Raw genomic sequence first — 25,405 nt, forward strand, 5'->3', positions numbered from 1 at the left:
ATTAGTACAGTGTGTTACAATTCAACCTACATCACTATATAGTTTATAGATAATGAAAAAGTTCACATATTCCAGCCCCTTTTAACAGGCAGAAACTAGTCAGAAGAGGATATGGATGGTTAAGAGGGTAATAAAATACTCTATATTAAAATGGCAACACAGTGAAATAAATAAAAAAAATCCAACACAGCAAAAGTGGTTAGGCTGATGTGTCAGCAAGTGCTTCCTAATTCTGTCAGACAGTTGATAGAAAATTTTGCAACTGAACATTTTGTAAAAAGACAGTATTACCTTTCATTGGTTTAAAAGGTGTTCATAGTGATTAGCCAAAGAAAGAATATTGGCATTTGAAGCAGACTTTCAATACTGTAACACCTGTGTTACAGTCACTATTTAGGACTTAGACAATGAAGAATGTGTCACCAGATTCCAAAATAATGTCAAATTATGATGTTTAATTATTTTAGGACAGCCATAGCTTTATAGGTTCAAAGAAAAAACCTTTCAATACATGTACATTTTTCGCTAGCACATTCTTATGTATCCCAATGAACATTCTTTCCAAGAAGCCAGCTCATAGTCAGTTCATTTGGTCCAAAAAAGAGCTAGCATAAAACAACAAAAAAGTTCACAAAAGCGTTTTGTTACAGTTTATAAAAAAAATACAAAATAAATGTTAAGATAGACAAAAATAACCAGTACAAATCACAAAAGTGCTCAAGTGGGAGAGGAAGTAAACTTGCCCAGAATGAACACACACAAATTTAAATATAATCTTAATATATTACAAAAAATGGTTAGATGGAAAATGCTTTGTAGAATTCTCTTCAAGTAAGTTTTTCTTTTTAATGTACTGCTGGAAGATTCAGTGACCAGACTGACCTCAGCAGACATTAATATCTGGAACCAACTTTCACCAAAATCATTAAGTGAAACCTCTCCACATCTTTACAATGGGAGAATTGTTTCAAAGAATCACTGATGATGTCAAGCAATAAGATAAAAGGTTCACATGCTCCCAGATATGATAACAAAGAATTATTACATAGTAGTGTAGAGTAGAAATTTTGTATTAGTTATAGCTCCTCTATTCCATCTAAGCCCCCCTCAAAAGACCAAGAAGAATATTGCTTTATTTGGTTCTCTTAAAAGCCGTAACATCACACATAATTCACATTAACTCCTTACGCCAGTAGTTGAAGTTCTAGGTGCTAAGAACTTAATGAAATCCCAACCTTTGGCATAGAGGATAATTAAGGTTTTGGTGAAAATGTCCAGTTTGAAATACAAATAAATAATGCACTGAAAAAAGAGGTTGAGCACCTAAATAAGAATCACTCTTCTAGTTTAAAAACAACAACTCAATAGGAAATATCCAAATCCAATATTTAAAATATTACTATCTATTGTTCTTTATCCCTTAAAAGAAAACATTAACCTTTAATTTGTACTCTCATTTTTATAGTAAAGGAAGGTTGCTGTTTTTTCTTCAACTCAGTGTAATTCTTCTTGAGTTTGTATCCAGACAAATATCCAACAAGAAAGGTATAAATCTCCTATAGACATGGGTGTTAGATTTAGGCTTTGAAGCCAACACAAACTTCTTGCTGATGGCTGTTTCAGTGCTTTTGTTGTTGGCAATGGACATTATACTAGAGGAAAATTGAAAAACAACCCAAACAAAACAGAATTCCAGGCTCTTTCAAACTGAACAGATGGGCAGCATAAGATGACCAGATTATGCCAATGACATTCAGTTAAGGGGACTCCTGGGTCCAATCTAATTCTTGATTATGGAGGAGCAGTATAAATCACCCCACAAAATCCACATTGGACCCAGATGTACTAGACCAGTTCTTTGGAGTTAAGCCCAAGGGTTTTAACTATTTCTTTTTTTAAAATTTAAATTCTGTAGATTTATCATCACACAACTCCCGAAGTTCAGCTTCTGTATTGCTTGTAGCCACTGGCATGTTTGTAAATGAATGATGTGTGGTAACAAAGTGCAGTAGAATTCTTTAAGTCTGTCAGAGATTTATCCAAAACGTAACTGCAACAGCAATGGCACATACTGTAAACTTCACAAATGCCATGTTAAAATGGTTATTGAAAGGAAACTAGCTTATATTCTAATGTAAGGCTTTCATTCATTCTATCATAGTACTTATGTAGTGTTAATGTAAAAGGCTTTCCCAACCACTTTGTCCTCAAGTATTAAGGGAGCTAAGTACAAAAGATTCTCCAAGAATACTTTTCATTTGATAACGTTAGCAAATAATGCAAGACACAAAATTAATTTTATTTAAAACCTTTCTGAAAGTACATGCACAAAACCCAATAGTAAATTTTGTGGATACAAATCCAGATAAGTTTTTCTCACTGAGTCACTCCAGTTAAGAAGCAGCTGGAAAAAAACAAAAACCAGAAAGGATGTGCGCTTTATATAAATTTTATTATGAAAATGTCTTTGGGGATGATTTATCCAGCAAACCAAGAAACCCCCCTTTTTCTCTCTCTCTCTTTTTTTTTTTTTTTTTTTTTTTGCTTTTAAAAATTATCTTGCCATTCTATTTTATGAAGAAATGAAGTCAACTTCACACTTTCCTGCCCATCCACCAACCTCCACTCCTGTGCAAGTATTAACTTCCATCTCAGAAGCTCTGGCCTCTAGTCACACAAAAATAACTATATTTTTGTTCAAGTGTAGCAAAAGCAGAATACTTTAGTGAATTTTCTTTATAACAACCTCTTTGTCCAGTGCATTAGACTATACAGCTATATGGAACCAGCCATAAAACTTCACTGCTGCACAAATCCCTGTTACTGTTAAAGGTACAGTACCAAAACTTTTTTACACTGACTAATTTTTTAAAAAATACAAGATGCATTATTTTTGTGCCCTTTGATCTTGTAGGCTGTACATTTTTTAACTTCTCCCTTAAAGATACAAGTTTTCTGGATAAGGAATGTATTTATGTTGATTAAATATATTCTACAGTATCACTGCCTTAGTATCCTTGTAAATTAGTTGCACTAAAAATACTGAACCATTAATGTATTCTGTACAAAACATAAGATCTGCTAAATTCAGTCAGTGCAACAGAAAGATTTCTAAATGAGCACTGTATTTTTAACTTTACTTGCCTGCAAGATGTACACAGATTATGGTACTCCCAAATTTTAAAAAGCAATTAATGAATACTCCAATACTGTATCCCTTTCATTGCCAGAGATATCAGAAATTGCTACATATAAAGAGACACCCCATCCTATACATTCTTCAGGACTACTCATATAAGTCTTCTACTAGATTTGGTGTATTTAGGCAAGAAGCATGCACAGCAAAAGGTAGCATTAAAGGCATAGGTCAAATAAAGATGCTAACCAGTAAAATTCATTTTCAGTTAGTGAACTTTTTCTCTAGAATTTGAGTTTAGAAAAAGGTCATCCAAAATGTTCCAAAACAACTATTCACACAAGAATACAAATACAAAAAGAGGGAACTTACACAAGGAGAAAAAGGCAAACATGGCCTGAAAGAGCCACATAAACTACACTATTCATTTGTGAGGTTTCAAAGTTCAGTGATATTCTCAGAGCCATCTCTGCCAAAATCCTCCTTTCATTTACATTAGTCTTTATAAAGCATGTTCCACAGAATATTGTCCGGAGTGAAAAAATGCTTTTAATTTACTCCCAGCCATTGTCTTTGATCATATGAGCAAGTTCAATGATAAATTTTCCTTCTTTGTATTTCTGACTGCTCTCAAAAGCATGTTCCTAGAAACAAATAAATAAAAATATTAAAAATACTGAGTTAGAGTTAGTTTTTCAAGTTATTTCATTATCAAGTTTGACATACAAATAAAAACGAATACATAATTAACATAACATAAGGCTTTCTGGTGATATTTTATTTGTATAGATGTTTTCTCTTTCCTGCTTGAAATATGTAATTTTAGCACACATTGTGTCCTTTACATAAAATCCATACTAATATGTTAATATAAAAGTTACATGTCTATGCATCAAACTATAATAAAATATTTATAGTACATATATCCACATACCTACATATTTTTAGGACCCCTATCAGTATAGTATCTCAAACATCTCTCAAGGCACATTAGATATTTAATGTAACTGTCATTTCTCTGGAATGCCAAGATCATCATGTTAGTACTTTATTTCAGAGCCAAGATTGTGTGTGTGTGTCTGTTCTTTTACATATTAGCAGACCTGCAGTTGACAAGGCCAATTTTTCCTCAAACTAGCTCTCCGATTACTGGATTCAGACTGATTTTTTGCCATTTTCTTGTAATTTATCAAGTCAAACAGTTTAATTGTAGGTGATTTCCTAGCAGCAACTTAAAAATTTGGACAGGTGTTGTTTTGCACTACTTTAAAGAGTGTGGAGTGTGTATCAGAATATCATAGGTTGTAAGTTCTGCACCAGTCTTGCATGGTAAGAGAAGGGAGAAAACAAAGTTAGTATATGGAAATGGAACCTTTTAATGTAGCTGTTCAGTTTCCTTCATTCCATGATTGGACAAAAAGAACAGTCCTTTTATAACCTCTGCTCTGGATATTTATTACTACTTTGAGAGGGAACACATGCAGCCCCAATTGTTTTCCAGAAGAAACAAATTCAGCTGAACTGAGTTCATCATACAAGTGGAAATATGCAAAGGCAACCTCAAAGAAGAATTTAACATTTTCACAGTGCCAAAACTGTAGCAGGTTACAGTCTGGATAAGTTTTCAGACACAAAATTGAGTTAATTATTGTTATTATTTATAGCATGTTGACAATATACTCCTCATTTAACAACATAGTTCATGCTTTGACTACATCACTGTGTTTTCTTAAAATGCCAAATAATTAAAAAAGAAAATAAAGAAAACTGAAAACTTGACATCCACCAGTTTTAATACCAAAATATGTGTGGCACTTAAATTCCAGGATAATAGGCACTATAGGAAAAAAATCCCACATTACTATATTGGGGCCTACAGCTTACATTGGATTTATTAGTCTCAAAATGTGAGGTCTTGAACCTGCTACAACATTCAAGTAATATAGTTTTGCTTCTATTACACCCACTAGTTATAAATGCAATATTTTTTCTGGTGGATGTGGATGCAATGGATTAAGAGTACTCAGTGTAGCAATAAAAATAGTGCTGCAGTAGTTTAAAGACTACTTCTGTGGATTGCTACATGTATGTTTGATCAAAAATATTATTATATACATTACTTACATATTTCCATCCAAGAGTGGTTTTACAGTTTTCACAATAGATATCTGCTACAGCATGTAAACCTGTCAAAAGAACTCTCTCCTCTGCTGGACCACAGCCCACATTTACCCTGTAACAAAGAACAGAAATAGTAGTATATTAAACTGTAAGATAGATCTTGCTTTTTGTTTGACAACATCCTACTCTTCTCCTGGGGAAGAAACAACTCCTGCAAAATCAGAGACCAAGATATATATGCAAGTATTTTTAGTCAAATATTTGAGAAATTAAGTTTTAGAGTTATACTTAAAGAAGCAAAAAGAAAAAAAGTGTAATAATTTTGTTTTTCATTTTCTAAAGTGAAATGCTGTCATTTATAGCATGAGTTACCTATCACCCAAGTCATCAAGTAATATAAAATAAAGCATGATAAATGGGAAACTATTTAAAAGAACTCAAAACAATATATTAATAAATGCCAGATGGCTCATAACTTGGGCCTTGTCTATGCTGGGAATTAGCTGCTTTCCAACAGGGGTAAGCGCCATCAGTGGCAATTACAGCTTTCCTTTTTTACACTAGGCATTTGTACTAATGCAACTACACTAATGGCTACAATCGGAACCATTCCAAATGTAGGAAGGCTTTAGAAATATATCTGTGCTATAGACCAATAGGTTAAAATACAATAATCACAGACTGTGAATATTAAAAACAAATGGAATGCTTCTTGCACACCTACCTATGGAGTACTGCTCCAAAAGGAAATTTTCCCAATTAAAAACATATGCACAAACACATCTGACTTGCATTCTATTTATGAATTGCTTTGAGCAATTCAACTGGTTAAAAATGGAGATGCAATGCAATGACTGTATCCTACAAAATCAAAATTAGCTCACTACTATCTATAAAAGCAAGATAACAAGCATGTGTGTAAGACTGGAGAGTTACGCGGCTTCTGCAAATATCGGACCCTTTTGAGATACTTCCGACAAATCTGCAATTTTCAAGAGGTTAACCTGAAAAAATAATGGCACAACTCTCACTTGGGTTATAGTGATGACGTCCACCAGAGCAAAGATAAAGTAACGTAACTTTACTTGAATGTCAAAACTTAAAGTTTTCTGGAATAACTCAGTTTAGGGTCACTTGCCTCAATTCAGTTAGAAACAGATGCACCTGGAAGTTTTTGTTTCTAATTAAGAGTTACATTTAACGAATGATAGGATTTCCTAAATAACTGTAAGGAAGACTCAAGACTATGAGTTGTGTAGAAGTAACATTCCCTTGATAAATGCCACAGTTATGCCAGTCACACTTATCCACAGTGACTGCCAGTATAAGGCCATAGTCCTTTAAAAAAAAAAAAAAAAATTTAAAAGAGCAGATGAAAGTGTGACTGTATTTACTACTATTGAGTATTTTGCCCATTTGAAGAACATACCAAAATATGATACTTCATAGAAAGTATGTAATTGTAGTCATACTTACACAGAATTAAAGAGGTAGGCTCGTCCCTGGCTTCCCTGAAAAGACTGTAAGAAAGAGAAAAAGATAATCTAAAAAACCCACAAAACACCAGTTTCCAAAGAGATATGTTATAAAGGGTTCAAAAAAGAACTAGATAAGTTCATGGGGGATAGGTCCATCAACGGCTATTAGCCAGGATGGGCAGGGATGCAAAACCATGCTCTGAATGTCCCTACTCTCTGTTTGCCGAAAGCTGGGAATGGGTGACAAGGGATGGATCACTTGATGATTACCTGTTGTTCATTCCCTCTGAAGCACCTGGCATTGGCCACTGTCCAAAGACAGGATACTGGGCTAGATGGACCATAAGTCTGACCCAGTATGGCCATTCTTATAATAAAGCATATAAAATAATATAGTGTTGCCTTTAAAGAAATTAAGGTTTATACAGAAAATTACTTTTACTGCAAGGTCCTGTCCACATGACAACTTTTAATCATATCTGTAACCAATTGATGGCATGACTGGTTCTAAACATTTGTGTTCAAACACCACATGGTTGCATTCCTGTAAATGGTTCAGCATGCTTTTTTTGCAGTATGGATTGGACCCTTTAACCTGCCTATTTAACTAGTTTAACCTGTTTACTTCTCTCACAGCTTTCTGTCATCTCAGCATGCATTGCCCAAAGTGTTTCTGGAGCCACTCTGTGTATAAGTCCTTGCAGAGGCAGTATCAGATAGTAGCCCACATTTTTCCAGAATTCACTGATACAAACACAGCCAGCACAGGAAGTGTAAGTGCAAAAAACAGTTTAGCCAAAATTGAGTCAGAAATGCCATCCATCTGCCTCAACAGGTGAGGGAACTTGATGGGGCCAGCAGCGAAGTAGAATAGTCCCAACAGCAAGGGAGGGGATACTTGCTGAAAGATATCAGGTAGCTCCTTGCAGGAGTCTCTTGCACTCACTACCCAGCTGGGTGAGAGGGATGCTGATTAGCCAGCATTTCCCAGTGCCCAGCATTTAACCTGGAGTGGGAGTGATGTGTTGCTTATTTCTGTTCCAGTAGCCCCGCTCTACACACCCGAACTAGGATCAAGAACCCAGCCTAACAGATACTGCGCGTCTGACTGCCTACTTGGAGATCAGGAAGGATTTTTTTCCCCTCATGGGTCAATTGGCAGAGGACAAGGGAGTTTTTTTTTTTTTTGCCTGCCTTGCGGCACCTTCAAGCTACAATGTATTAAATAGGAATGTGCTTAGTACCTAACTTACATACTTGGACTGAGTTTTCAACTTGTGGCTGGTTTCCAGAGCAGTTAAAAGGATAAAATGACCTGTTCCCAGAAGTAAAAGATCTGGGACCTTGGTGCTGAGCCTTGGGCTCATGGGATAGGGTGAGATCTTGTGGTCCTCGCAGGCAGGGCGTCCACATGGTGGAGGGGGGGAAAAAGTTACACTTTACCAAAGCCTGGAGGCCCTGGCCTAGGTTGCAACCCCCATTACCATGAGGAAAAAATTTCATTGGCTCATGAGATTGTATGTATGGGATGAGGAATTGTGGTATGTGTGTGGGAGGGGGCCCGTGTTACAAGTTTGTACTGGGCCCGAAAAAATTATTCTTGGGCCCTGCTCGCAGGTCCAGATCAGATCTTGTGGCCCTCACAGGCCAAGGTCTGCACCCTGTCCTCAGAGGAGGGAGGATGCTAGGACTCAAATACAGCTGAGTCCTGGGGTGTAGGCTGAGGGGAGCCTACTGTGAGTTACAGATTATATGGTAAGGAACTCTGTAATGCCCACACTGGAACCAATTTAATTACCTGTATAGGAGAGTATGGGTGATGAGTGGGTAGCATCCCTGCCCTATGCTACAATTTAATAAGAGTTGTAGCTTGATGCTTAATTCCATGCATGTGTCTGTCCCTATTTCAGTGCAGGATCTGCATCAAATGCTGCAGTGTGGACACATCGCAAAATGTGTTTGCTGTAACTGATTCAGATGAGCATGTCATGATCTGTTTACAAAAAACACACTTGTACTTGTAGACTGGACAGATGAAGCACATAATGCTGCCAGAAAACAAGATCAACAAATTGCAGAGAGCTCCATGAGTGAAATACGAAGCCACTGTATTTAGCACATTACTGTTCAAATTAAAAGAAGAACCCTACAATTCATGCAGAAGCACCTTCTTCAAAGTCCACAACATTATTTTCTATTGCTTGAGACTGGTTCAAGGAGGGCAAAAGGTCAGGGCATAAGGATATGGAAAAGAATGTAAGGGCAAAAAGAGGAACATTTTCTGAAATTCAAGTTAATGTGTATTTCCATTTGCTGTTGAGAAAAAGACAAAAATACAACAGTCCAAACAGTCAGGATGACAGAAAAAAAAAATTTTTAATTACAGAATTTGTTTTCGACACTACTTTTTCTCCAAAATGAGATAGTTGATTTCAGATCCCATTACACTAGTGAAGAGAAATAGTCTTGCTGCAGCATAGAGAAACATAGTATGAAAATAATGAAAGATTTCATACCAGCAAAGAACAACTAAGTACATTTAAAAAACTACATCATAAAGGTATAAATTTGAAAACACAATTTTTTCCTCCAATTTCATATTTTCCATCTTACATTTTTTTAAATTGGAAAGTGTTGCATGATACATTGGCCAAAGAAAATGTCCCACTGCTGTCAATGTGTGTTTTCCATCAAAAGGGCCCTTAAACAGAGGGTAGAAAAGCCCAATAGAAGCATTTTTCCTTCCTTAACTGTTCCTGGATAGGAATTGTCAGAGGCTGAGCTCAGATACTGATCCAAAAAAGGAACAATATAGCAGTATTCTGCCACTTTGGCCTTGTCTGCACTAGAGAAATTTATTAAAACTTATCTCCATGTTGTCCCCAAGCATGCCTGTGAGGAAATTCCTTCATAAAAACTATGTTAAGAAGATGTTAAGATTGCATGACTAAGCAATCAAAAGTCTATAAATATCAGAATTCAAGTTGCATGCACAACCCTTAACTTTGTCCCTTTGTGCGTATGCATTATACTTCAGTTTCATTAAAGTTATATGCCATTTCTCAATCATGATCATGCAATTTTGCAGTTTTTTCTACAGCCTTGTGAAGTACCTTTTACATGATGTGCAGTGAACAAGGTGCACCTTACACATACATAAATATCCTTCATTGCTTCCCTTTGACATATGAAATAGTAGACTACACTATACTTGTGTATTTATGTTTCTAGGGAAAAATGTATGCAACACTATATTATTTGAAAAACAGTGTAAAATCATATGAAGACTGTAGACATACCAAGAGGCACGCAAACTTAACAGTTTTTTGGATAGAATATATATTAGATATACCTTTATGTCAGGTCACCTACTACCGAAATGCAGCCACATTGATCAAAGAACGAGACAATGTTTATCAGCTACAGCAATACTACAGCTCTGTTTAGATAAGCAGAGAGAATTTAGAACTGATAATGTAGTTATCCAAGTTGATGCTATCCCCAATATCCTGACCAAATTCCCTTTTCGTGGGAACAGGACCACAATGACTATTGTGCTCAGGATCTTGATTTTAAACCTCAAATGAAAACCAGTACTTCCAAAAGTACAGTGTATACTCACCTCTTCTATTTTTGTGGGGCATCTGTTCAGCACGTATTCTGAAGGAAGGATGTCACCGACTATCACCCAGCAGAACTTTCTGGGACACCCTGTGTTTTCTTGGAGGTCTAGCCAAAAACTGACCAACTCATTTCACCACTTTACATTTTAAATGCAGGATATAATTCTTTAACCTTGTCTTTGCTCATATACACACATAGCACATCATACATACCACCACCCCCACTAACGTCAACAAAATTCCATACACAAAATTCCTACCTTACCCCTCATCAAGAAAAAAGGAAAGAAAGAAGAACATGACAGATGCTAATCAGATCACTTACTGCACTTTGGGATAGTGCTCAGATACCATGGTGGTAATGCACTACAAAAACTTTAATAGATTAGATCCAACACTTTATAGCTCATCAGATTACAGCCCAAGATGGTATGGCTACATCATTTTTTTTCCCCACAACAGAAGAAAAAGTATTCTCATGAAAGGTTTTACTTGAAAACTTGAGCACTTTTTATTATTCCTTGAAAATTGTTTTATGGCAATCCGTCTTTCAGTATACAATGAAAGTATTCAAAATGCTCTGATGGAAATTTGTTTCTCCACTTTTAAAAATTGCTAAATCAATTATGTCATCAGGTATTATGGGCAATCTTGAGAAATATGGAGAGGGATAAATATTGTAATACTAGAGATTTCATTAGTTAACTTACTGAAGCAAGCTGGATCTTTTTTGTTAAATTATCTTCACTTTCCCAAAGAAAATGAATAATAATTATGCAGAAGAGGCAGTGCAATTTGTTTGTAAATTAAGGGGTGGATTTTTAAGAATGCTCAGCACTGACTTAACTCTGTTCTGACTGAATCAATGGTAAAACTCCCACTGAACTCACTGAGAGCAGAATTAGGTCAACATAGAGTGCTTCTCAAATCCCACCGTAAATATTTTCTTTGAAGGGCTGGTTCATGTAGATTATACATAAAACCTTTGAAAGGAATTCCTTTTACACAGGATCTTTTCACAGAAATTTGCTGTAAAGATTTTTTACATTTTATAATCTGAAATCATTTGACGTTATAGGCATCACTGACACGTCTCCCTGCCCCTCCCTCCCACCCCCCATTCTAATAACTCATGGCATTCCCTATATCATTAAGGCCTCAGACAAAGTTTGTCATGAAAGATCTAAATTATGCACAGTAACTTTGAGACTTTTTCCATATAAATTATTATGCACTCGATTTAAAGTTCATCATCTCTGTATAATGTGAAAGAGCAGAAGCCAATGACAAGAGTCAATGTAGTATATGTATATTCTTACACATAATCTGAAGATGACACAAAGCATTGACACCAATATCAGCTTTGAAATAATCATGTCTCACACACCCAGTTAAAATATAGTTAGCAAACTAGGATGTTAGTAAAAGGAAAAGTTGAATGTGAATTATGCCATTTCGACCAGGAATGGCCAGTGTTTTGGAATGCAACTGTGGCCTCCTAGCAGTATTAAAGGAAGAAATCTGACACTTAGAACTACTGTGGAGAGTAGGCAGGAGGCCTGTTTATACCTGCTCCCATCCTTGCACAGAGAAATTACAGAGCACATCAGAGAGGCAAGGATGAGAAGCTATGTCAGAAAACAATCCAAACTGTAGCAGATGTAAAACTAATCATCACAAAATACTGAAAGTAAATTAGGTTTTAAAAATACAGTTTTATAATGTAAGGTGACTTTGGTAACAAAGGTTTGTTTACAAAACAAATTCCTCTTCTCCTTAGCAACTTTTTGCCATTTATTTATTTATTTTATTCTGTCAATAAAAAAGAGCACCCAAAGCAACTCCCTTTAAAAACATACACTATATACAATGAATAAACAGACTGATTTTCTCCCAGAATACAAATACCCCATCCATAGCAAATATACGGAAAGATTAGCTCTCCAACAACAAAAAACACCATCTGAATAACCTCCCACAAGCCAGCATCACAAATCTCACCACTCCTCATGACACAGAGAAAATATGGACCTTGGAACACACACTGAAGGTTAACAAATTCAAGCCATTACAAACCACGGAGAGGAATGTTCCAAAAAGGTCTGGGGGCCTAACAGAAAGCTCTCCCTCTTTTATATCAATTGGACTCCAACTAAGGTACCTTTGCTGACCACACCTACAGCAGTATAGGACAGAGAGATGTGGTCTCTTTGTAAGGGGGCATGATGGTCCCAGGCCACTTAGGGCTTTTTAAATTAAAACCAATGACTTATAAACAACCCAGAAACAAAAAGTACTTAGTGCAGATAAAAGAATATAAAGTATTCAAAAAAGGAAACACTACTTAAGAAATGGGTGCCAAATACTGTATCAGCTTCAATTTCTAAATTGATTTAAGATGTAGCCCTATTTAGAGTGCATTGCAGTAGTCCAATCCTGAGGTGACAAAAAGCATGGATAACAGCGGCAAGATCCACATACGAAAGAAACCACCATAAGCCCCTGGCTGTAAGTAGATCTAATATAACAACCACCTAGCTATTGCTGCTGTTTGAGCTTCTAGTAAGCTGCTGCAAGTCTAACTTCCAGTCAATCCATGGCAGTCACAAAGCCTCAATCTGAGGGGCAGACTGTTATTAAATCACACTATACAAAATAGTATTTTTAAAATTACCATGAAAACATTTAAGAGCGAAGTACATTTTAAAAAAAATTCTCATATTAAAAGGAAAAGCACTGCATGCATTTTCCCTCTTTTTAAAAATTGCAGTTGTGCTTAGAATTTTGTGATTTATAATTGTATGGAAATTCGTTAAGAAATGCACACTGGATAACATTCATTAACAGGGTAGTGATTTGTCTCCTAAAATGAGTTATGATTTACCCAAGTCACACAGAATGACAACAGCAAAGATGGGATTAGAACACACCAGTTAAGAAGTTACTATGTCATCTTTTCCATGAATTACAATGGCAAAGCTAGGATTGGAACACATTAGTTACTAACCTCTAGTTCCATGGCAAATTAGCTAAACTATTATGTCAGACTTTTCGATGAACAGATTTTGCCAAAATTATTTAAAAAAAAACAAAAAAACAAAAAACAAAAAACAAACAAAAAAAAAAACACACAAACCCCCCCCCCCCCCCCCAACTAATCTAGATTTAAAATGAAGTGAAACAAGAAGTTTTATGTAAATGTTATTCAGGAAGTTTTACCTATCCAGGAACTCATACTCTCAAAGTTCCTTCTCTTCTCTTTCCTCCTTTTAGCAGAGAAGTTCAGACAGCTGAGATAAGCAATTGCCTACCTCTTCATCCTATGGCAGCTGTCTTTGTCATCACCCTCACCCTGACTGCAATTAGGCCTTTTTCCCAGATGATGATGCAGCTTTCTTGAGATCAAGACACAGAAGATGTATAGAAAGATGAATCAACATTATGAACTACCTATGTGGCAAGTACTGTATCACAGACATAACATGTAGATTGTTACTTTATTCTTGATGTTTGACTAGATTTTAGTAACCAAAGAATGGGAGTTGCAAGGTCACAGAAAACAGGAACCATCTTACAATTGATTTATTTCCCAAAAGTAACAAAGTTAAACTACCACATATTTAAGAAATATTTTACTGAAAACCTGTAAGCCCCATCAAAGGGCTTTGATGCATTTTGAAAGCAGAGTCCCAGAAAATGAAAATTACTTTCCTATAACCGGAATTCATTGAGAAGGATTCTGTATATTCCCCATTCCTGGGAGGTGCCAGAGCATGCAACTATGATAGTGAAATCATACTCCTGGTTACTTCAGTTCCTTCCACTCTTTTCTCAGGTCTAAGATTCCATTAAGACTCTGAGGAAGAAGGGAAGGTGGGCTGGGAGCATGAATATGCAGAGTCCATCTTGAAGAATTCTGATTACAGGTACCCTTTGTATATTGCCACTCATGGTTTGATAAGAAGTACTTTATGTAAAGAAGGTAGGACTCAGAGTCCTAATTGAGTAGGGATTGAATTACTTGAATCTCTAATTGAGTAGAGATTGGAAAAACTGAGCGCCTGATCTGGACGCTAGGTCTAGGGAGTAAGTATTTTGTAAATGTACAGATAGAGCTCCAGGTAGTAGCTCTAAGGGCTTCTAAAATAGGAAAATGTCTAAGACACACTGTGAAGCTATCATTGCTCTAACAAAGCATGACTTAACCCCTACAGGTAGCGGAATAAATGCTAGTTTATAGCTTTCCTCTATGTACTGTCTAACTCAACTAGATAACATCTATGAAGAGATTGTGCATCCCTTATGGTTGTCTGCATGTGAAATGAAGAGATTAGGAGACTTTCTAAATTCTCTAGTTCTGTTAGGTTAGTGAGTGAGCCAAATCTCCTTTACCATTCAAAGTATGCTGCTTTGAATCACCCATGTGAGCATGAGGTCTTGGGAAAAATACTGGCAGATTAATAGTTTAAGACAAGGTCAGATATCATCATAGGGAAGAATCTGGAAGTAGGATGAAGCAACACTTTATCATCTTTTTGAAAGACATCGAATGAAGGATTAGTCATGAAGGCATATAGTTCAGTCATTTATCTAGCCCACATGATGGCTATGATGAAAGCGGTTTACATAGACAAGTGGCACAAAGAACGCTCTCAAAGAGAGGATTCATTAGCTGCATAAAGGACTAAATGGAGATGTTATGATGGTACTAGACCCTTTATTGGTGGATAAATATGGACAAGTCCTTTCATAATTTTTTTTTTTAAACTGTATCATGCATAAAGACTTATCTATCAAAACATGGTGGGCAGCAATAGCTGCTAGATAGACTTTCAAGAAGGATAGGGTATGTCTACACTGTGGCCTCCATAGCCATCGATGCAGTGGGATTGATTGAGCAGGTCATGTAGACCTGCTCAATTAATGGGGGCAGGCGCTCCAGTCGATGCCATTAGTCCACCTCCCCGAAAGGAGTAAGGTTGCATTGACTGAAGGGCATGTAGACGCCATGGTAGGTCAACATAAGTACTTCAATGGGAGATACATAACTTATGTATCTCCTGTAGACGGCAGTGTAGACCAGCCCATATAGAAATTTCTAAGAACTTTAATTGAAGTATTCAAAAGTAGATTGAATTGTTACTAATGGATCTATAAGTATATCATTTGCTCACTTTACAAACCTACTTCATTTGAGATCATAGCATCTTCGAGTTGACTGTTTTCTACAATTAATCAATATCTGCTGCGCTTCTAATAGGCAAGATTTCTCACAATTATGTCGATACCCTGACAGGGTGAAGATGGTCTATTATTAATCTCTTTAATGACTATTCATTCAGTTCTATTACATCCCTGCTGTCAGGATCCTGGCTATGGGTTAAGGCTGGGGTTTGAGTTGGAGGGGACATGATAACGTGGTCCGAGTTCAGTCTAGAGGATCAAGGCCAGAAGCAGCAGCCCATACTAGTGTCATGCCACAGGATGAGGTTAGAGTAGAAATCAAGGAGCTGCACTAGATTGGAGCCAAGGGAGTCAGCCAAGGTAGGGTTAGTGGAACAAAGGCCAGGAGAGGTGTTAAGAGAAGAGCAGGGGGCTAGGAACGATAGGTATCAGGAGCAGGGCTGGAGCCAGGAACCAGGAGCAAGGCCTGTTTGCAGCAGCAAGCTGTTGATCTGCCTGGATTAATCAGGGAATGCAGTAGGGACCAGCCCACGAGGGTCTCCATGTTTTGCTTGAGCAAACAAGGGTTACAGGCTGCTCCTCCCCACTTCACCAGAGTGGTCAGGAGGCAATGTGGACTTAGCAGACGCCCAAGAGTCAGCAGACCTAGGTTCTAAACTCCTGCATACTTACACCTGCTCAATTGGTCCAACAGGCTGTTGTGGCATAACTTTCTCCCTGTTTGTTCATGTAATATATTGCTGTTATGTTGTCTATGAAGATGTGCGCTACCTTATTTTGGATCTGAGATAGAAAAGATTTCAGAGCCCAATGGATTGCTCAACTCAAGGATATTTACATGCAGTATCTTTTCTTGAAAACACCAGTGGCCATGAGCTGTTAATTGTTGAAATGCTCTCCCTTCCCCAGTTGGAAGCATCTGAGGCAACTGTTTCCAATGGGGCTGGCAGGTTGAAAGCAACCCCTCTTAAAATATTGTAACATTGAGTCCACCATGTCATGTCACGGACAGGAATATCTTTTTTTGGGATAGTCAATCATGTATATATGATAACTACATTTGGGCTGTAATTTAATGCAAATCAATGTTGAAAACATCTCATCCTGAGCTAAAAATAAGGAGTGAACATAAGTGGTTGAAGCCATAAGGCCCATGAGAACTGTAATAAAAACAAAAACAAAAAAAACCCAACCCAAAACTCTCTGAGTAGGATTCTGGTGATGCACTGCTATAACGCATTGAAACTTCAGAAATCTTTCTTCTGACAGAAAGGCTCTGCCTAGTAGAGAGCTGATCCTATACATTGGATCCATTGGATCACAGGTAGTAATTTGCATTATACATAACACCATTAATTTTATTCTCCTAACACCATTGTGTTAATTTTCTTTTTTCATGTTTCTGTTTCAAATATATAACAATTTTACAGACTGGGAAGCTGAGATGGAGGGAGGTTAAGTAACTTGCCCAAGGAGAGTGGCAGAGAGAAATGACACTTCAGTGGCAGAGTTAAGAATAAAATTCATAACTGTAAATAGCTAATCTCCAGCATTAATCACTATAAAAGCCTCACTCCATGAAAGATATTGTATCAGTGCACTGCAAAAATATAGTCCGTAATGTTGGTTCGGCACTTCCAAGATGTTAAGCACCATACATGTGCTATTATAAACAATTATAGTACTTCCTGTTCAGAATGGTCATGTTGGCATGCTCAGCTTCTGATTTATTCAGGAAAGATGGATTACAAGTGGCAGGAATAGATGAGAGCAGAGATTCATGATAAACTGTGCTATGTGTTATAAGAGATTACTCAAAATCCTGCTTAACAAGTAAGATATTTACTTTGCAGCTAGGAAACTTGTTTTTATTAAAAACATTACTGAAGATTACATTGCAAATGTATTGCAACTCTGCTTTCTGACAGTCCTAAACAATGACAACCAAAGTTATAGCTAGAGTACTTCCAAAGGAGGTTGTGGAATACCCGTTATTGGAGGTTTTTAAGAACAGGTTAGATAAACATCTATTCTGGATGGTCCAGGTGTACTTGGTCATGCCTCAGTGCAGGGGGATAGACTAGATGTCCTTTCTAGGTGCCTTTGAGCCCTTCATTTCTATGATTCTATACTTCATGTTTTGTAGAAAGTCAACGATATCTTCTACACTCAGCAACTCCATTCAGTTCCCTCGCTCTTCCTGTTTCATAGCATTTGGAAGGTCTAAAATATGTCAATTAAAAACAAATGTTCAGTCAATAGTAAGTGTTTAAATACATTTAGTAAGTGTATTACAGTCTAATATAACAGCTTGCTGTAGCTATGTCATACAACTGATTCACACTGCACTACATAGTCAGTATGTTATAAAGCAGTTCTAATGTTATCACTCTTTAAAAAGGGTAGGTACATACCTGCAAGCGAAGCTCTTTGAATGCAGAATTAGGTATGAGATGCACTCCTAAGTCACATGACCTCTGTTGTAGCATCAGGTTAACTATTTTTGCCCAGGAGAAAAGGAAATTGCAGTTAAGCAAACAATTCTATGTACACCCCACAAGGCACACCAAATGGCTTTATCCTGATGCAAAAAGTGTATCGAGCAAGCCAGTGCTCCACAGACAATGCATATTAGACTAGGTCATGTGACTAGAGAGTGTGGCTGCATAGAAAGTGACTTTAGGGGACTGACTGATGCCTACCATGTCCTACCAAGGACTACTGCAGGTGTCAAACAACTCTGAAATTTGACAGAGGAAGTCAAACATAGTGGCACTATCTGATAACAGAGTATTGAACTTATGAATAACTAACAACATGTTCCTCATTTGTTATCCAGAATTGTAAAGAACAGGCAGGGAGAAAATCCTAAATTTTAATGTACCACATTTTAGGTGGTGATCTACTAAACTAAGCAGAGTCAACATTCTGATACAAGACTTTCAGAGAAAAAGCATGTGTTCCAAGAAATGAAAATTGATAATTCAGTGGGTGGTACTTTTCCCTTTGAGTCAGCACTGGACCAATAAGTTGCTGATGCTGGAAGCAATATCTTCTGAATAAGTTGTAAAACAGAAGTCTTTACCACTTGTGGATATTAAAGATTCCTTGGCACTTCACAGAAGTAGTGACTATTCAGAGAATTAAGTGCATTAAAAGTCTATAAATTGAACTGTCTGAGTTATGTTGGAAAAAGAATATTTGTCATACTGGTTAAATTTTTTCTCTTATAAAGATCAGTTGCTAGTTCTAGCTATATCACTAGATATAACTCTTTATTCACATTATATGGAAGCAATCGGAGATGGCTCCGTTCTAGCTGCTTACCAGGGCAGATTCACTAAAGGACTTCACATCAAATGGATATACTCCAAAGATTAATGATTGCTTATTAGAACAGTAGATGGAATTACAGTGAAAACTAACAGGCTCATGAAAACTGAATTTGCAAAAATGAACTTTAGAAAAGGTCTACCCTTAAAAATTATCAATGTATGCAGGGTTGGCAGGTAGTATTTCTAGCAGTAGACAAATTGATAGGCAAGACAAATTATCTTCTTAGGCTAAAACATGTTGGCCAATCTTCAGATTTAGATATATCAATTCCGCTCCCCACCCAAATCCTTGAAGAAATCAACCAAAAATTGATTTTGGGATACAAAGTCATGCCTCTGTCATAAACAGAGGTCTCCCTTCCCCCACAAAAAGTGCACCTGGGGCAGAAGACCTCCCATTTAAAATATTGTGTGAAATGAGCCCTTTATGGATTTTTTCAGAAGATACAAAGATCTTTTCAGCCCACAAGATGACCAATGATCTTTTAGAATGTTCCTTGCACCAAAAGGAGGGGAGAGAGAAACTTCCTGGCTTGGAGCATTCTAAAATGTCGCATTTTTACTTTATAATAGTAGACTTGGGAAAAGTCTCCTCCCAATCCCACCAACCAAAATGCAAAGGATGAAGAAAACAGCCTTTAGTTTAGACATCCAGTTTATGCCAAGACTTTTCCTTCTCATGAACCACAGTAGGGTAGAAATACTAATTCCTTGGAAGAGCTATATTTTGTATTCATGTTGGGATAAAATCAAAGGGTCCTATTTTCCCAACACAAGATGCAAGTAACTTCCACTGAAGTAAATTAAATGTGTACTGGTTCCTGGAAATGTACGTATCATTGTCTTGTCTTTGTGTCTTATGCAACAATGATGCTCAACCAACTGCCAGTACAAAGCATACCTGAGTAAAGAGAATCATAAGGACAATTTTGATAGAAGATAGAATAAAAATGAGCAGATTAGCTCAAATTGATGCAATTAGGAGGACTAAGAACAAAAATTAAGCTTCCAAAAAGAGCACTAAAAACTTTTGAAGGCTTTTATATTTAAATAGTCCTTCAGCAATGCTTCACATGGGGATATTTGGTTAACTTTGCTGGTCTTCAGCAGAAAAAGGAAAACATTCAACCCGTAGACCGTAACAGAGCCAATATCGAGGCCCCATTTGAATCCTTCATGTAAAATCATCAGCTTGGCTGGTACTACTGATCTGACAGTAACTAGACTTGTCTTTATGGCAGAAGAAACAAGTTCTCCAAATCCTGGCATGCTCTGGAATTGTAGATGGTTTTCTAGAAACAAACATTGTTTATTATGTAACCAAAATAATCCTGCTTTTTCCCCCCACTGTCTCCCTTTCAATAACCATGCAGTCATCTAAAGAAAGATTAGGTTCTGATGAAGTACTGGGTCTTCCATGAATAGATTTCATCCATCAGTCATCCTGAACAACTTTACCACAAAAAATCTTATTTTCTTGGGAAGCATCACCTTTAAGCTAGTGAGGATCTATTGTTACCCTGAGCTCCTTTTTCCTGGATGGATGAAAAAACATACAGAAGTTGACATGACATTTTCAGTGATAACTTGTCTTTTTAAAAAAAAAAACAAAAAAACCCATCACATTTTCATTTCTATCAAACAAGTCTACCTAAGTTCCTCCTACAAAATAACCTTCTATTGAGACATTATTTCCCTTGCATTATAGTCTTCCTCCTCAGTCTGCTACTATGTTTGTCTTCCCTTACATGTGTACTGCCCTTATGCATGGATTTTTCTTCTGCCTATTTAATTTGAAAACTTGCCATCTTCAGTAAAGAAATGCTCTAAGGCCCAGATCATCAAAGCTATTTAGGATCCTAACTCCCATTGATTTCAATGGAAGTTAGAGTCTAAATACACTGAGGATCTAGAGTCAAATATTTCCTACTGGACAATATATATGTGAATGGACATTATCAGTCTGGATTTTTTTTTTTTAAAACAACTATAATGGATGGCCATAAAAACAACTGAATTATTGATTTAATGTCAAGGAAATGGGCATTTGGTATCTTCTGGACATCTTTCAGTGAGCTCCCTCACCCTATAGGAACGCATTGGTTGAGCTAATGATCCTTGCTTGGATCTACAACAGGAGAACTCTTAGAAATATAAAACGGGAGTATTCTGAAAAGAGCACATAGATGAGCTGTTCTATAATAGCAATAGTTTATCAAAAGGTCCAAGAAATTATCTATAGCCCCATGACCATCATTCCTCAAAGTCTTATGAAAGTCCTTTAGCGCCTCAATCTGGCTTAAGTCTTGTAGATTCCTTCAGTTCCTATTCTTTCCATTGATAGGAAGGCCCTTCGCCTCCCCCAACGTATCAATATTCCCAGTTAAAAGAATTGGTTGGGGTTAAAACAACGAGAGTCCTGTAGCACTTTAAAGACTAACAAATTTAATTTCTGCAGGCATAAGCTTTCATGGGCTGCAACCCACTTCATTAGATGCAAGAAACAGAAATCAGAGAGGGGGTACATATATATATGCAAGGGTAAGGAACAACAATGGGGAGGGTAGAGGTTAGCAAAGTCCATTCAGTTAGAGTAGATGAGGCCTATTCAGCTCTTTCCCAAAATTCAGAACAAATACTTGAGTCTTGAGATAATCCATGATTTAGGTGTGTTGTGAAATAGTCTGACAGAAATCTGCTTCCAGCATGCTATTGTCCAATAACAGAAAGTTACATACTACTGACATAGCATTTGTGGTTTTGTATTTATACGGCTCTGAGGTCCCATAACGGAGATTTTTCTGTGATCTTTGCTAAGGTGGGAAACCAGTAAGTGTCTTCTAAGATTATGGGCCAATAGAAATGAGGGAAACAGACTGTACGATGACTGGAGGATTGTTAATGGGACACTTCACCTATTTATGTTAAACAATCTGTTCCTCCTTGCATTTTGCTGTGTCAGTCTGGAGTATGTTTCCCAGACCTGAAGAGCTCTGTGTAAGCTTGAATGCTTGTCTCTCTCACTAATAGAAATCGGTCCAATAAAAAATATTACCTCACTCACATTGTCTTTCTAATTTCCATCAGGAATTTGTACCTCTTCATGCTTCTACTGAGCCTTCCACCTTTGTTTTTATGTGTGTGAAGATCCAAAAAGAGTATGATCGCACAGAATTTCTTGTTCTCGTGCCTTTCATCACCAAAGATTTCAAAGTGTTTTACAAAGGTGGGAGAAGAAATTGGAGTCTCCAGGGAACTTCATTCTTGGAATCTCCAATGTAAACTGGAATCTTCATTCTTGAAATCGCCAATGTAAAACTTACAAAGAGAGTGCAGCTGAAATCCACAACTGGACATCTTAGACTTCTTTGGCTGTGCATAGATTGCCCTTGTTTATCTGTGTTTCCAACAGCCATTGTACAGTGAAAGGACTCATTACTGGAGCAATTGACAAAAAAATGCCTCACTGTCAGAATGCTGACCTCTCTACCAAAAAAGTCATGTTCAAAGCTGAATAAGAACCAATATAATAGTTGCTAGTGCCTTACCCAAAAATATCTCACTGTTGCCACACATATAGTTATATTCATGTTCCTATTATTTTAATGAACACACATTTTAAGAGGGCAATACATTGGAGAGGAGATCCAAGAGGGAAGGTTTGCATGAACAAGAAAATTCAGAGTTACAACTACTACTTATGCTTGGGTATAATTCTAAATACAGTGCCTAAATATATAATTCATGTATGTGAATAGTCTGTTTTAAGGTAGCATGGAAGGGTAAAACTTTAAGAGCACAAGTGGGGGGGGGGGGGGGGATGTTAAAGCTAGTAGTGAACTCTTCACTTCTCCAGTGGAGGTGCTATGTGTTTTAGATGCTTACAGGTCACAAAGATTTAACATTAGGGATTAATACTCTGTGTTGAAAGAAACACCCCCTCAAAATGTAGAAATGTTTAGCCAACATTATGTGTGTCTATGCACTCTTACAAAGTCTCTCTTACACATGCTGAGCTTGAAATAATTGAACATTTCCCCATTAACTTGCCTTTATTGCCCAGGTCCCAACTACAGCAGCATAATATGTCAGAAAGCAGCAAAGAATCAAGTACATTTTTATTTATAAGAAAAAAATACACCTCACATTCAATGTATTTCTAGATCTGACACAGTATATACCAACAGATTGTGACAACCTAAAAAAGCAGGAAATTCAGAGTTCAAGGAATGTTGGTCCTAACTCTGATTTTGATGACTTCCCAATCTGCAAACATTTAAAGGGTTGGTAGCTTGCTTTGAGAAACCTTCATTGAAGAATATGAAACCAGTATTAACAAGACCTTATATTATATATCTGAATCCTTCTGGGCTGGAAGACATTGCTTAGGCTAAATTTATTTGGACACATAGGACTTAGTACTTAAAAAAAAACAAAAAACCACACACTCCACATGTAACCCCTCTTCAAAGTTTTACAGTCTCAGGTTTTTAATCCTTTCTGGACAATTGAAAATTGTAGTATGAATCTACGATCCAACTGGAGCATATATTCAAAAGATATTCTTATTACCAAAGACCTCTTTCAAAACCCTTATATGTATTTACCTGTCTGGGAATTGTGATAAACCTTAATACTGTCAAATTAAAGATCTTGTTTCTAGGATTACCCTAGAAAAAAAGGTCTAGTGGATGAGACGTTAGATATCAACCCCATGTGGTGGATCTCTTTTTTTTTCTTGAAAGTTCAGTATTCCAGTTTTCTTTCTGAAATTTGTTGGTAAAGTCTGCCATACTCCTCCTCCATCTGTTTAGTATGAAATAGAATTCCCAGTAACTCCATAGTTCTGGAAAACATTCCTCCTCCCTATTATTCAAATCTATCTTTCCACTTACTTACAGTGTGTGTTGAATAATGAAGTCATGTCTCCTTGAAATTTATATTGGAGAATTGTTGAAGAAACAGTGATTCTTACCTTAATGTTTTCCTTGGTGATTAAAAAGGGACAACTCTCAATTTGAGTCACATTTCTCACTAAGTTTTTCTACAGTTTTTTTTAAAAGCAATACTTATTACTAGAACTGGAAGTTAGTGAAATAAAGAGTGTGTATCTTTTCTGAGTTTAATAAATCTATGCTTTTGACAGCACTTTGCATATAGTCAGTTTCACTGTTTTGCATTTGACCAGTCACACTTCCTGCTTTGTGCATTAGCACAGCACATCACTCATCCTTTTTTTGGGTGGGGTGGATGCAAAGGGGGGAAAGGGAAAGAGGAAAGAAAGCCTGCAAGAGGATATCTACAAGTAATATTGCAGCAAAACTACTGGCATTTGTGTTTGAAGCCAGAAGTGTCATCTCCTCCCAGGATATCTACATAAAGCTGTGAACAACAAAAGGTTGGGGGTAAAGGTTCAGGGGTACGTAGCCCAAGGAATCTCCTTCATTCCTCAGCCCTCTGCACAGGACTAGGGAGCAATGAAGGTACCTAAAAGGAATGGCTTATTTACTTCTTGGAACTCCTCTGCAGGCCTCAAGGAAGCACCTATATTTCATTGCTGTTGACGACACCAGCAGGCAGGAGCAAGAGGAGGTAATGATGGTGGGGGGCAGAGAAGATGGAAAGAAATAAGGGATGGCCCCAGGAAGGATGTATTCCACTCTGCCTTGCTGAAGAAACACTTCATATAACATTATCAGCAGAGAAAGTCCTATCCTCTCACCCACCCCCAACATATATCTGTATTTTTTTTTTAAACCCTTAAGTTTGAAAATTGAATTGAATTTTTTTCCCAGAACACAACATTTACAGGATGCTCCCTCAGAAACTTAATTTGATTTAAATCACCAACGGTCACTTTGTATTTCTCCCTGGGTATTACATTTTCCGACATGATTATGGAGTCTTAGTTTTCTTCAAACAATTGATATAAAATGACAGGGCTAGATCATTTTAAAAGCTTCAGAATTTCTTTTTGAAATTTAAGCTTGAGACTGCTTGAACATTTTAAACATCCTCAGAGTAATCAGTTTTTTTAAACTCCACAAATTACCCAGATGGACTATACTAATGAGAGAAAAGGAAGTGCTTAGATCATGTAGTGATGGACTCCATGTTGATCCACTGGATTATGTGAGGCCAGCTAATTTTGTGACTTCTCTCTACAAGATAAATCTTTTTAATCAACTGAACAAGAATAATTTCCCAACCTTAGCTCTGTACTTACCTCAGACAGTTTCTTTCCTTAGCAAAATTATCACATCTAGTCCTGGTCTAGTAAAGGCCAGGCATATCTGAAAAGTAGCACCTACCTGTTATTAGTGAAGGGTTGCGAAGATGGGGCTTTACATGAAGTTTCCAGAGAACATCAAATCCTCAGTATAAAGCACCTATGACCCAAGAATGGAGCTCTTGGGAAGATACTTTGAAGTATGTATCAGATTTACATCACTTATCTATTGGAAGTACTGACCCGGTGACAACAATTTTGGCTAAAAACCCCACATGAAGTCTCTAAACAAATCACTT

General features: G+C 36.9%; 1 protein-coding gene across 5 annotated transcripts in view; it reads right to left on the minus strand.

The window, feature by feature from the left end:
* Positions 1–435: 435 nt before the first annotated feature.
* Positions 436–25,405, minus strand: part of YPEL1 (yippee like 1) — a 32,703-nt gene continuing 7,733 nt past the window's right edge. For 3 of the 5 annotated variants that reach the window (XM_067539883.1, XM_067539882.1, XM_067539884.1), the window contains exons 3-5: positions 6,734–6,777; positions 5,261–5,369; positions 436–3,780 (exon numbers count right to left, since the gene is read on the minus strand). In XM_067539883.1, the coding sequence (XP_067395984.1) occupies positions 3,691–3,780; positions 5,261–5,369; positions 6,734–6,777 (243 nt within the window). In that variant the 3' untranslated portion in view covers positions 436–3,690. Of the gene's footprint in view, positions 3,781–5,260; positions 5,370–6,733; positions 6,778–17,956; positions 25,398–25,405 lie in introns of those variants that run through there. The other 2 variants (XM_067539885.1, XM_067539887.1) reach the window with 2 other exon arrangements.

Source organism: Emydura macquarii, unplaced genomic scaffold (assembly GCF_026122565.2).
Source record: "Emydura macquarii macquarii isolate MOO-44397 ecotype Brisbane River unplaced genomic scaffold, CSIRO-AGI_Emac_v2 contig_554, whole genome shotgun sequence".
Lineage (NCBI taxonomy): Eukaryota > Metazoa > Chordata > Testudines > Chelidae > Emydura > Emydura macquarii.